The sequence below is a fragment of the Phaethon aethereus genome, assembly GCF_964289735.1.
Source record: "Phaethon aethereus genome assembly, chromosome: 25".
Taxonomy (NCBI): Eukaryota; Metazoa; Chordata; class Aves; order Phaethontiformes; family Phaethontidae; genus Phaethon; species Phaethon aethereus.
In genome coordinates this window covers 2571309-2583642 of record NC_138601.1, presented here as the reverse complement: position 1 = coordinate 2583642, position 12334 = coordinate 2571309, and the positions used below count along the sequence as shown (strand labels likewise).

At 61.7% G+C, this 12334-nt stretch overlaps 2 protein-coding genes across 2 annotated transcripts; both read right to left on the bottom strand.

Annotated features, from left to right (window-relative positions):
* Positions 1 to 259: 259 nt before the first annotated feature.
* On the bottom strand, positions 260 to 5112 carry LOC309413410 (1-acyl-sn-glycerol-3-phosphate acyltransferase alpha-like; the record flags this gene model as incomplete). The annotated part of the gene is made up of 6 exons (XM_082010530.1): positions 260 to 501; positions 675 to 747; positions 988 to 1083; positions 1220 to 1395; positions 1693 to 1826; positions 4928 to 5112. 6 exons carry the CDS (start codon positions 5110 to 5112, stop codon positions 260 to 262), a joined length of 906 nt encoding a protein of 301 aa, XP_081866656.1.
* Positions 5113 to 8029: 2917 nt separating this feature from the next.
* PRR29 (proline rich 29) lies at positions 8030 to 12113 on the bottom strand (the record flags this gene model as incomplete). Its single annotated transcript, XM_082010529.1, has 6 exons — positions 8030 to 8058; positions 8216 to 8286; positions 8427 to 8602; positions 9522 to 9637; positions 11436 to 11562; positions 12036 to 12113. The coding sequence occupies 6 exons, from the start codon at positions 12111 to 12113 to the stop codon at positions 8030 to 8032; spliced, it is 597 nt and encodes a 198-aa protein (XP_081866655.1).
* Between the last annotated feature and the right edge of the window lie 221 nt (positions 12114 to 12334).

Sequence of the window (12334 nt, the reverse complement as noted above, 5' to 3'; positions counted from 1 at the left end):
ACACAGCCAGGTTTGGGGGAGACAGGCAACGCCCTGAGGAGAGGGTGCAGAGTCATAGCAAGGGGTTTCTGGGGGCACCCTGCACTGTTTTTGGGGTGCTGCCTGGTCCCGCCCTGCACCGCTCTGCTTGCCCTTGCAGCAGGGCTCTGTCCTGCTCTCGCAGGTCCGGCCGACGCATGGCAGGGGACGAGGGGACGGCACGGCACGGCCGCCGGCTGCACCACCTCCCTCGTGCCCCTGAAGGGCTCGGTCCCTCTGCCTAATTGCTGGTGCCGATTGTGTCCTCCTCGCACCGCGGGCTGCCCGTCCGCCTGCCGGCACCGGCCCCGGCGCGGCGCAGGAGCGGAGGCTGCGCGGCACGCCGGTCCCCGCAGTGATTTGCAGACATCTCGGCGAGGGCGTCAGCCATGGCCTGGCGGACAGTCTCTGTCAGTTCGGGGACATCCTTTGGGCTCAGGCCCTGGGTTTCTACCTTGGGGAGGATTCGGATGGTGCACGTGCCTGGAGAGGGAAGGGAAAGGCCAGGGGTGCCGTTAGGCAAACACACCAGGAACCGGGTCTTCCCACCGGCATCCTCCACCACCAGCTGCCTCCCCGCACCTCCAAGCCCCACGTGCCTCATCCCCATCGCCGGCCCTGCCTTCCGGCAATGGGGCCGCTTGTCCATCACCTACCAGACGTGAATTTCTTGTCCTTGGAGCTGAAGAAGTACCAGTACGGGGAGATCACAACGGGGAAAATGGGAACCTGTAGGAGATGGAGGGTCAGGGGTGTCCTCCATACAGAACCCCTCCCCAGGTGGGACTCCACCTCCTGCCATTCCCAGGCTTCAGCAGGTCCCCGTCCCATCCCCTTGCTGGGTCCTGCACGGCAGGGTGCCTGGGGACTGTGGAGCCCTAAAGACCCTAACGTCCCCCATCCTGCTGCCCCAGGGTGCATGCCCACCCCACTCCGTCAAGGGCAAGTGGAGGGGGAGGACGGCCTTACCTGAGCCTGCACGGCCAAGTGGAAAGCTCCACGCTTGAAGGGCAGCATGGATTTGTCCTGGTTCCTGGTGCCTTCAGGGAAAATCAACACTCGGAGCTGTGCAGACCAGGGAGAGATGTGAGCACGGACCCCGACCAGAGCACCCAGGGACCTGCTATGTCAGTCCCCCCGCACCCCTCTTGCCCCATCGGTGTTTGCTCCCCAGCTCCCCCCTGCTGCCAGGCCCCCTCACATTTTCACGCCGCATGGTCTTGGCCGTCTGGGAGATGACGTTGATCGCATCTTCTCTTCTGTGGCGGTCGATGAAGATGATGCCACTGAGCCAACAGGCCCACCCCACGGTGCCCATGTACATGAGCTCCTTCTTGGCGATGGGCACGCAGCGGTCAGGAATGACCTCCACCATGCCTGGAGGATGGATGGGAGAGGAAAGGATCCATCCCTGCCCGGTGGCTCCCAGAACCACCCAGCCCTGTGGCTGTAGTGACCTGGCATCCTCTTCCATGGTCCCAACCCTCCCGCTGCAGCACGCCCACAGCCCTGAGCTCCTGCCCCAGCAGCTCTTCTGGCCTTTGCCTACCACACTGCCCTGTGCAAATCCTGCTGCTGGCCTCGCTGGGACCCCCCAGGGCGAGCCTGCTCCACCCCCGCCGCACCCCAAAGGCTGCCCACGCACGATGAGCCCCACACCTCCCTTGCACGTACCCATGAGGTCAAGGGAAGCTTGGTGGTTGCAAACGATCACATAGGGCTCCTTGATGTTCAGTTGCTCAGAGCCCCACACCTGCATCTTGATGCCGTAGAAGTGTTTGAGGGGCAGGATCGCAGCACGCAGGAGCCTAGGGCAGAGGAACACACGTGGGGAGCACATCGACACGCAGCAGGGCTGCGTGATCTTCTCCAGCCCCTCACAGTCACTCAGAGAGCAAGATGGGCCGGGCTAGATCTGGTCTACGTGAGCACGTGGCGTGTGCCGAGGTGGATGCGTGTCAGTCTCAGTGATGCTTTGTGCGTTCGTAGCCTGCGTAGCTCAGAGCTGACCTTGTAACCCTCCCCCAGGTGGGACCAGCTGCTGCCTCGGTAGTAGGAACTCTGGACTGGAGCTGCTGGTGAAGAATCGCGGCCAGCACAAGCTGGTGGGAGGAAAAAAATGGGCTTTTTGGTGTCTGGGGATGATAGGAAAGCGAGAGAAGGGATGGGGTGTCTGCCGGCGGCCAAGGCGCAAACCACCACCTGCCACTGAGGAGAACGGCCTCGGGCCAGGTGAGCCTCGCCCTGCGCCCCCCGCGCACAGCTGGATCTGCGCCTGCCCCCCCGCGCACAGCTGGATCCGTGCCTGCCCCGCGCACACAGCTGGATCTGCGCCCCCCCGCGCCCCTGCACGCACAGCTGGATCTGCGTCTGCCCCTGCGCGCACAGCTGGATCTGCGTCTGCCCCTGCGCGCACAGCTGGATCTGCGCCTGCCCCACGCACACAGCTGGATCTGCGCCCCCCCGCGCCCCTGCACGCACAGCTGGATCTGCGTCTGCCCCTGCGCGCACAGCTGGATCTGCGCCTGCAGCCCCTCCGTGCACAGCTGGATCCGCGTCTGCCCCCCCGTGCACAGCTGGATCCGCGCCTGCGGCCCCCCCGTGCACAGCTGGAACTGCGCCCCCCCCGCGCCCCTGCACGCACAGCTGGATCTGCGCCTGCGCCCCCCCGTGCACAGCTGGATCTGTGCCTCCCCCTGCAGCCCTGCACGCACAGCTGGATCTGCGTCTGCCCCCGCGCGCACAGCTGGATCTGCGCCTGCGCCCCCCCCCGCACAGCTGGATCTGCGCCTGCGGCCCCCCCATGCACAGCTGGATCTGCGGCCCCCCTGCGCACAGCTGGATCTGCGCGCACGCCCCCCCCATGTGCACAGCTGGATCTATGCCTGCGCCCCCCGCGCACAGCTGGATCTGCGCGTGTGCCCCCCCCGCACAGCTGGATCTGCGCGTGTGCCCCCCCCCGCACAGCTGGATCTGCACCTGCGGGCTGGAAACCCCGACGCCCCACTCGCAGCCTGTCCTGCAGAAACCTAAAGCCAGAGGAGCTGCTGCGTCGCAGCCGAGAGGTGCTGAGCTGTAGGTGGATGAGCACTGGAGACGGACACGCGGAAGAACAGTCTTGGGACAGACAGGTCTACCGGGATGTGGGTGTCTCCGGGGTCTGTCCCTGCAGAGCAGCCAAAGGGCAGCGCTGCAGGCACCACGTTTGTGCTGCGGGTGGAGGGGGAAGAGAGCAGCGAAGGGAAAGCCTCGTTCATTAGAGGAATGAGAGCAGCGTCATTCCTTAGAGGAAATCTCAAAGAATATCTTCGCTGGGCCCGCAGTGTTGGGAAGAGGTGGAGGTTCCATCTGTGCAGATGGAAGGGGGAACGAGGAAGAGTGGTGTCACCATCCGGGGAGGGTTGGACAGGAAGGGTGACATCAGGATGGTACTGTTGATGAAGGATGACACTCAGTATGAGAATAATGAAAGGAATGGAGGGAGGATGGAGCAATGGATATTGCAGCACCCTCAGTGGAGATAAAAAGCTGGTACGCTTTTGGTGTTGAAATGGGTCACTCTCCAACCCACAGCATGAAGAACACCCGCGCCAGGGTCCACACTTCTGGCAGCGATTGGTCCCAGGGAGCCCACCGGGGACAGGGCAGGGGACGGGACTGTCAGCGAGAGCTCAGCAGCAGGCAGGGATGAGAAGTTTGGGAGAAGAGAGTAGAGGCAGGCACAGAGCGAGGAGGCATGATGCTTAGAGGGTCCGTCGTATCAGGAGACCACCCATCCGTTGGGAGACACAGGCTCGGCGTTCCCTGTGTCTGCAGAGAAGCAAAACGTTTGTGGCAATGCCCCAAAGCCAGGACTAATGACAGGAACGTGTTCCAAGCCGGAGGCTTTGGGATTTGGAGGCTGAGGAGGAGACGGAGCTGGGCATGCTGCTCTGGCGGAGGATGGCTGCGAGGTGTCGGTGGGACAAGATAAGACAGCGTGAGTCACCGCTGCGTCATGCCAGGTATTTCCACTAAGCCGGAAGCGCTTGCGCCAGGGCTCGGAGCACCGCCGGGCGTGTGCGCACAGCATTTCTGCACGGGAAGGACGAGGGAGAGGGGCCACGCAGCAGCCTGATCACATCAAACCTCTGACCACACTTCTGCCGAGGGCCCGAAATCCGTCAGAACAAATGCGTGATGGCTCGAGCTCAGCAAATACCACAGGCTCAGACATTTTTCACTCTGACATAATTATATCCCTTCTGGTATGCTTTCATGCCCAGGAATCCAGTAACAGGATTACAACACCCTTGAGAGCGACGAGACCTTCTTCTCGTGTCGCACAGCAGTGTTGTCTCGGCTGCCACCACCCCTGAGCACAGCTGACAGCACCAGCACACGACTCGCCGGGACACGAGACATCCCAAAATCCCTCTGCCAAAGCGTGGTTGGTCCCCAGGGCTCCTGCTGAGCAGGACCTGGCTGCCCGGCCAGGGCGACAGCAGTGGGTGTGCATTTGCACCCTGCTAATGGCTGGATTGCCAACCTTTGCCAAACCTCCTGTATCACCCACCCGACTGACGATCCCAACATTGCGATGACCAAGAATAACCCCTTTTGTGCTACTTCATCCTCCAGGGACCACTAGTCCCCACCCAGCTGGCAACCTCCATCGTGGCGTAATGCGCCCTGGGCACGGCCAGCACCTCTTCACCACACCGCAAGATGCAGATGCACCCCTCATTGCCACATGGACATGACCACAGCCCTCACTGTGGCCTCAGGGCTTCAACCACCAGCTGTAACAAGGCTGTGAGTACGCCCAGGGCAGGAGAGAGCATGTGCCCACAAGACCACACAAGCTCCTCCTTCGCATCCAAGCCCCAGCCATCTCCACACCAGAAGCACATCCCCAGGCTGTACTCACTTCATGTTCTCCACAGAGCGTCCCCGAAGAGCCGCAAAGGGGGACAGGAGGGTGGCCATGGCCACGATCCAGCAGTTGAAGAAGGCCATCTTGCAGAAGTACTGGAAGGTGGCATTGTACCGGTAAAGCAGCAGGGCTGCCAAGGGGAGGAGGAGCAGCAGCCCATGGAGCAGGACCACCTCCATCGTGCTGCCCCTGCGGGAGGATGCTGGGGAGCTCAGCCCACGTCCCCGGGAGCAGGGCGAGTGGAGCAAGGGATGCCGAGGAGCGTGGCAGGTGAATCAGATTTATCAGCACAGCAGCGCGTGGGTGTTTGGGGCTGGTCCAGGGGAAGGTGCTGTGTGTGTATCACCCTGTACGGAGGTCTGGGGGTGGACTGGCTCAGACGGGAGCAGGCTACCCCACCAAGGGTGGGGAGTGGTGGTGAGTCAATGCCGGGGACCCTGGGTCACCCAAGGTGTCACTGCTGTTAGGTTCCCTCCTGGGCTGTTAAAAGCCATTGCAGTGCCTCCAACTTGATGCGATCAGACCTGGTGTCCACAGGAGTGTCCCTGCTCTGGGCTCCTCTCCTGGCCACAGGGACCCCAGCCCTGGGAAAGGGGGATCTCAGCTGGTAGGGACAGCGGGAGCTGGTTCTGGTCCCTGCCCATCACGCTGGCAAGGCTTGTTGCAGATCCATGTTGGCATCATGGCTAATCCCCAGACCTCACCCTGCAGAATATCAGATGATTGGAAAATACAGACCATACAGACCCTGCCTGGGTCTATAGCAGGCACATGGTGCCAGTGCTCCCCATCTCTCTGCTCCCCTCCAGTTTGGGCTGCAGGAGCCCCTCTGCCCTTCCCCTCCCAAGGCCAAGCATCTGTCACAAAGGTCCAAGCGACGCCACGGGGGTCTGAGCCCTGCCACCGCCCGCTCCCACCCTGGGCTGAAGGAGATGGCAGCCCTCGCCCCAGTTGGCAGCCAGAGGCTGCATTGCGCTAGGTGTTTACATAGGTGCAATTAGCATGCACAGGGCTGTAATTAGCCTCTCCTCCTGCTCTGTTGCTTTCATACTGGGCATGCAGGATCCAGGCCAACTCTGGGTTGCCCTGCGGAAACTCTGGTCTTGCTTTTAAAAAGCAAGTGCTTGTCATTGCAGAGATAACTCTGGCCTGGTCTCAGCCACCAGCAGTATCTCCCAGCCCGTGTCCCATGATGTCCATGAACCATCTCCCATGACGCCTATGTCCCAAGCCCTGCCGAGGACACCCACATGCTGCTGCCCAGACCCATAAGTTCGTTTCTGACCCTTGGGGCAGGAGCCTGTGAGCAGAGAGCTCCACTCATGCCTTCCCATAACAACCCCACCAGGGCTGTAGGGCAAATAGTCCCATCATACCACACTGGCGAGAGGCATCACATCACCTGGGTCAAACCCAGCAGCCCTGCCCCTCATCCAACACAACCTACCTTCAGCAAAACCACGCTGCATCCCCCCTGCTCCATTCCCCTCCGTGCCCATGGCTGCTCTGGCCACCCACACCTTCTCCCTGTCCCTGCAGATGTGGGTGCAAGCAGACACCTTTGGGCTCCTGGCTGTGTGATGCTCTCCATGCTGCCAGCTGAAGAGTGCCCTGGTTCAACCAGTGTGACCCAGAGAGAGCTCCAGGGGTTACTTCCACCATGGGTGTTGCAATCCCCATTGCTTCATCCTCCCATTCCTCTCATTATTCTCATATTCAAGTTAAGATTGGGCCATATCTTGAGCCCACCCTTCCTATCCACCCCATCCCCAGGTGACTCCTCTCCTCTTTCTTCCCTTTCTGTCTATATGGATGTGGAAACCTTTGTGCACAACCTCGTTTCCCATCAAACTCAGCTTTGCTTTTGGATGGTCTCCTTCCCTTCTGCTCTTGCTGCTCTGCCCAGCCAGTCTCACAGCCTGCCGGGGAGCTCCCAGCTGTAGGAGACATGTCTTCATGCTGCAACCCAACATGACTCCAGCTTCAGCAGGAGCCAGGCAGAGTTTTGCTGCAGGGGAAGATCTGCCTGGGCCAGAGCACAGCTCAGTCCTGGGCTCAGGGAGGATAAACCCTCCTTTCACCCCAGAAGAGAAAGAGAGTCCTCGTGCTCAGTGGGGGCAGGAGGAGGGAATTTAAGGTGCAACTGCCTGGGCACCATCTTTCTGCATGCTCAGAGCTCCAGGTGACCACCAGCCCTGAAGTCTCCTGCTAGGAGCTCAGGTCTTAAGGCAAAGCCTCCTGACGACTGGCCTGTGACCCACGAGATAGATAGCAGAGGCAGGGGACAGCTTCCAGCATCCAAAATGCATCAGCCCCCACTTCCCCCTTCTTCTTGGTGAGCAGAGGGGAGACTGAATCCTGGGAAACTCCATGACGACCCCTCCTCAGCCTGCTGCCCCAACCGCACCCCCACCAGGAGCAAGCTGCAGGCCAGATCCAGCTCTCCCAGTGCTGCGCTCGGCCAGGACCATCCTGCTCTGCTTCCCAGCACCAACATCAGCAGCTCCCCGTATTGCCCCAGCACCCACATCAGGCACTGATATACCCCACCCCTGGGTGCAGGAGGCTCACACCCCCCCTCACCCCCACAGCTTGGAGGGAGCCCTGCATTCAGGCACCAAGCCAGCAGTCTGGGTAATTACAGATGCTTAATTAGTGACAGCAGGCTGCTTTCTTAACAAAGCAAATTAATTACAGATAATATGCTGCATTGAGATCTGAAGGGACTAATGAAGAACAGAACCACCTGGGCTGGCATCACCCACCCCTCCCCACCACAGGGACACAGCACAGCACAGAGTCCTCACGGCTTGGCACGGACATGCTGTCCAGCTGGGACTGGGATGTCACCACTAATCTGCTGGGGATGAGCCCTCTGCAGAGCACGGAGATAAAGCCTGTCCCTGTTTGGGGTCACGCTGCCATGTGGGGCTTGGTGACAGGCTTCGTGACACCCCCCTGCCCTGGGGTGGCTTGCCAGCAGGAAGCCAACCCAAAACTATGGGTACCACGGAACACCCCTGCTTAGCACCTGCAGGATCTTCTGGGGTCGAGGGCTTGGACATGCAGGAGAAGCCACCTTGGGAAGCATGGAGCTCACAGCCTCTTCACCACGTCGTAGTACTCTGCGGAGAGAAGAGGGGAGCTGGAGGGTCTGCAAGGGCCACTCCTGGGATCCAATGGACAGAGCGACAAGGGGGGCTCAGCCCTCGACCAGGGCTGCCCAGTTGATGGATGCATGAGGCCCCCTCGTTGAGGGACATAGGGAGAATGTGTCCTTACCCGATGCTGGTGGGACGTCGGCTCCCACGGTCCCCGTGGTGCTGGGGGGTGGAGGGGGGGGCACCGCGCTGCTGGAGGGGAGCAAGGACAGGAGTAAGCGCTGGCCTGCTGTTGCCCCTCGTGTCCCAGCTTGGGCTGGAAGTCGTGTTACACCAGGGACACGCATGCAGCCCCACGCCGGGTGGCAGAAAGCAGCACCCTCGTTACTCACACCTCCCCGTCCTCGGCTAATGAGCCTGTGCCCAGGTACCGCACGGCCGCCGGCCCCTCATCCCGTGCTGGGTCTGGCCACGCCAGGATGGGAGCAGGTCCAGGGTAGGGGATGTAGTGATGGTGGAAAATCACAGCCTCCTCTTCCTCTCTGGTCTGCAAAGGCACCGGCATTGCCTGCAGGGAGGAACAAAAGGCAAGGCTGTGCCGGGCCCCTTTCGGCATCTGTCTCCCTGGGGTACCGCTCCCCAAAGCACCAGTGAGAGGGTTCCCACGGAGCCACGCTTGGCTGCGATGCCGCTGGCACGGCACGGCACGGCACAGCACGGCACAGCTCTCCCAGGGTCCAGCTGGGTGGGCCCGATCCCACACAAAGCCCCGCGCTCAGCCAGCGTGGGAACCCGGCTGCTGGGAACGCGGGGAGGGGGCGGCCCCGCAGCCAGGACCTCGGAATGATGCTGGGAAGAGCCCGCTTGATCCGGCCACTGAGATGCGACAGGCAGGATCCGGTCTTGGCCAGCATGGTGAACTGGTGGGTGCTGGGCAGGCAGCGCGGGAGGGTGCGTGCCCAGAGGTGCCAGCTGGCAGCGAGCAAGGCAGCTGCCCGCAGCCCAGTTCTCGCCCCCGCCGAGAAAGCAGCAATTGTTTCCCCCCCACGGAGGTGAAATATTAAATATGATTTTTGGTTTGAGATGGATTTTTAAGTGACAGCCCTTGCAGAGCCATCCCGCCTGATGAACAGTGCTCAGCCGCTGCGGCCCCGCACCGCGCCCTGCCCACGCCGCAGCACGCGGGGAGGGTCCTGGCTCTTCCCAGCTGGGCGAAATCGCCTCCGAGCAGCCTGGGTGTGATCTCTGCTGGCAGAGCTGGGGGTCAAACCAGCACAAAGGGCCTCAAAACCCCAAGGGGCTGAGGAGCCTGGAGTGAGATGGCTTGAGACCACCCAGCTTCTGCGCCCTGAGGGGTCCCACGCTGCGCCGAAGCAGGACATGGGCATCCCACCCTCCTGAGCAGCTCTGGAAAGGTCCCTTTGCCCACCTCTTTTGTCGTTTTCGGTTCTCTCTGGTCCTATGGTGCCAGCATCCCTGATCCTTACCTGGGCAGTGGCTGGGGATGGCCCGAACCCGAGGGACGTCAGTGCCGATACAGCCAAGCTGTTCATCACCACCTGGTGCATTTGGGAGTTCTGAATCATCATCAACTCGATTAAATCTGCCGGAGAGTAAGGGGCTCCGCGTCAGAGAGAGATCAGAGCAAGGGCACGACAAATGCGGCTGTGGGATGAGTGCCGGGGCTGGGGCGGCACCAAGGCTTGTCCCTGTGCCCAAGCAGTGGGAGCTAAGCCAGACTCTCCCCACCCCAACTTGGAAGGCCCATGGGGCATTTAAAAATTATTTTGCTTGGATAAAGCTTTAAAATAGCCATTTTTCAGCCTTTTCTTCTTTGCAAATGTGATTAAACATCTGGTCTGGCTCGCTGCAGGCTGCTCACAAAAGGTGATTAGTGGTGCTGGAGGCATCAGACTTTCCACCCATTTGGAGGACAATTGCTCTGGTCCTGGCAGCGCTCAGCGGCTTGGCAAGCCTCTACCTTGGCACCAGCGCAGAGCCGGTGTCCTCGGGGTGGCACCGCCTGGGGAGCACGCCAGGGTCGGCTCTGCTTTGCACCACGTCACGCAGCGGGGAGCTCAGAAACTCCCGAAGGAGGCAGGAGCCGAGGCTGGACCGCGGGGGCTGACCCCATCTCCATTCCCGGGAGGAAGCACCTGCGGAGCTGGGCCCAGGAGAGGAGCAGGCTGGGGATGCTCGGTGCCTCCCCAGCCCCTGCCTGGCTCCGCACGAGGAGCTGGGACCCAGAGCGGCCGTGCACGTACAGCTTAGCGTCCCGGTCCCCTTGGCTGGATGCCCGAGCTGTGGGACGGCTTCCGCACAGCATCTGGCTCTGCATCCCCGTTAAAACATCCCAATTCACGTCAAGCGTGAAGTTCCCCTGCAAAATGCCCGTAAACCTGCCTCAGGGGCTGCCTCTGAGATCACGCTGGCTTCCTGCACGAGACCTCTGAGCCCCTGTTAGCTGGAGTCTGGGTGAAAAAGGGTTTGGACTACCCCGTGCCCCATGCGCCAGATCCCGAAAGGCTTTCACAGCTGCAGGGATGGGCTCCCAAGGGCACCCATGAGGCAGCCGACCCTCCAGCGAGGAGCATTGCAGCACAACCCGGGAGGTGACCGGAGCCGCGAGGAGGGACCGGGCCGGCAGCCAGGCATTGAACCGGGAGGAGAAAGCATGCGAAGGGCTGGCAGCTCTTAATGGATCCCACCCGTCCCTCTGGAACGGCAGCCAGCCCCCGCCGCAGGGCTGCGAGGGGCCGGGCTGGGGTCTCCGTTTTCTTTCCACGCGAATTTTCAGTGTGCCCTTTCGTCCACGTATTTTTAAAGACAGCTCAACCTTCCCCTCTCCCCGCAATGCTGCACGGCTTCGCCCATGGCATGTCCCAGGGATCTCAAGCCCCTCTGTCTCTGCGCCCTGCTCCCCCAGTCCAGATTGCTGGATCCTGAGTTGCACAAGGTTGGGTGAAGCCCCTACAGACAGCTGGTCTTTGCTCCTGCTTGCATGTTCCACGGGCTCTGGGGTTGGCATGTGTCCCACTCCGGTCCCATCTAGCGTGGCCAAGAAGCCCGTATCACCCTGGCTTTTCCTGGTGATGCTCCCTACGCCCCTGTGAATTGGGGTTTTGGGGAATGAAGAGAAGTGGATTCCATGAAACAGCCCAAAACCATTTCCTGGGAGCATCCTGGTGTGGCCAAAGCCAGCCCAGACTTCGAGGTTGTTAACAAAAATTGTATCCCGTGGGGCAAAGCAGCCACCAAAGCACGGTGTGGCCAGCCCTGCGAGGCTGCGGAGGGTGGGCACAGCCCCGCCTGCCCCTCATGCTGAAAAGGCAAGGAAGAAAGAAGAGGATGAAGTTACGCTTGTTTTAATGCTGACCTCTACGACGTCTACCGTCACGCACCTCCCCGGACGTGCGGGGGTCCGGCGGCGGGGGCCAGCGCAGCCACGGTCCCGGGAAGCTGCTGGAGGATCATCACCGGCTGGTGGGACACCGGCACGGCTCCGTGGGGAGATCGCTCGGGTCGGAGCTGAAAGGCAGGAGGGGAAGGAAAACCCCAGGGATCTCCCACTCGTGGCTGAATTTAGTGCCCCGTTAGCGCGGCAGCCGGCGAGCAGAGGGGACGGGAGCTGGTGGCGGGGAGGAGAGCAATGCTGGCCCCGGGGGGAGCAGGGAGGAGACCCTCGGAGCGGGGTGCCCCGCACTGAGCCCTGTCTTTCCAGGGGGGCAGCCCTGCAAGCCTGAATGAACTGCACGGCCGGCAAGTCCCCATCCCCGGGGACGTGTCCCTGTACTGTAGGGGCCTTCCCGGGACCCCGGGGTCTGCAGGGAGCAGGGAGGCACTTTGAAAAGAGCAGCTTTGCTGCCTCAGACCCCAGTGCCCACCCAAAACCCCGACCCCAGCCCCTCTCTCCTCCCACCCCATCACATTTTCCCCGCCCTGCCCTCGTAAGCCCTGGCTATCCCATAAATCCAGAGGCAGAACTGCCCTCCAGGGCTTACCCCACGCGGGATGACGTAGGTCCCTGCTGGGGTGGCCCCCCAGAGCCCATGGGGGTCCCCCGCTGCCCCCACCTCCATGGCTCGGGCAGGCAGGCGGGCGACGGGGCGAGCAGAGCTGCAGGGCTCGTTGCTATAGCTGCTGTGGCTAAACAAACCCTCCGCGGAGGTTTGGCCGGCGGAGGAGCATCCCTGGGCTGGTTTTCCCTGCAATGTATCGCCAGGATAACCCCCCCACTGCAAAAAGCTGTGGAGCAGGGATGGCTTGTGCCTCCCTGATGGTATTTCTGAGCCTGCAGGAC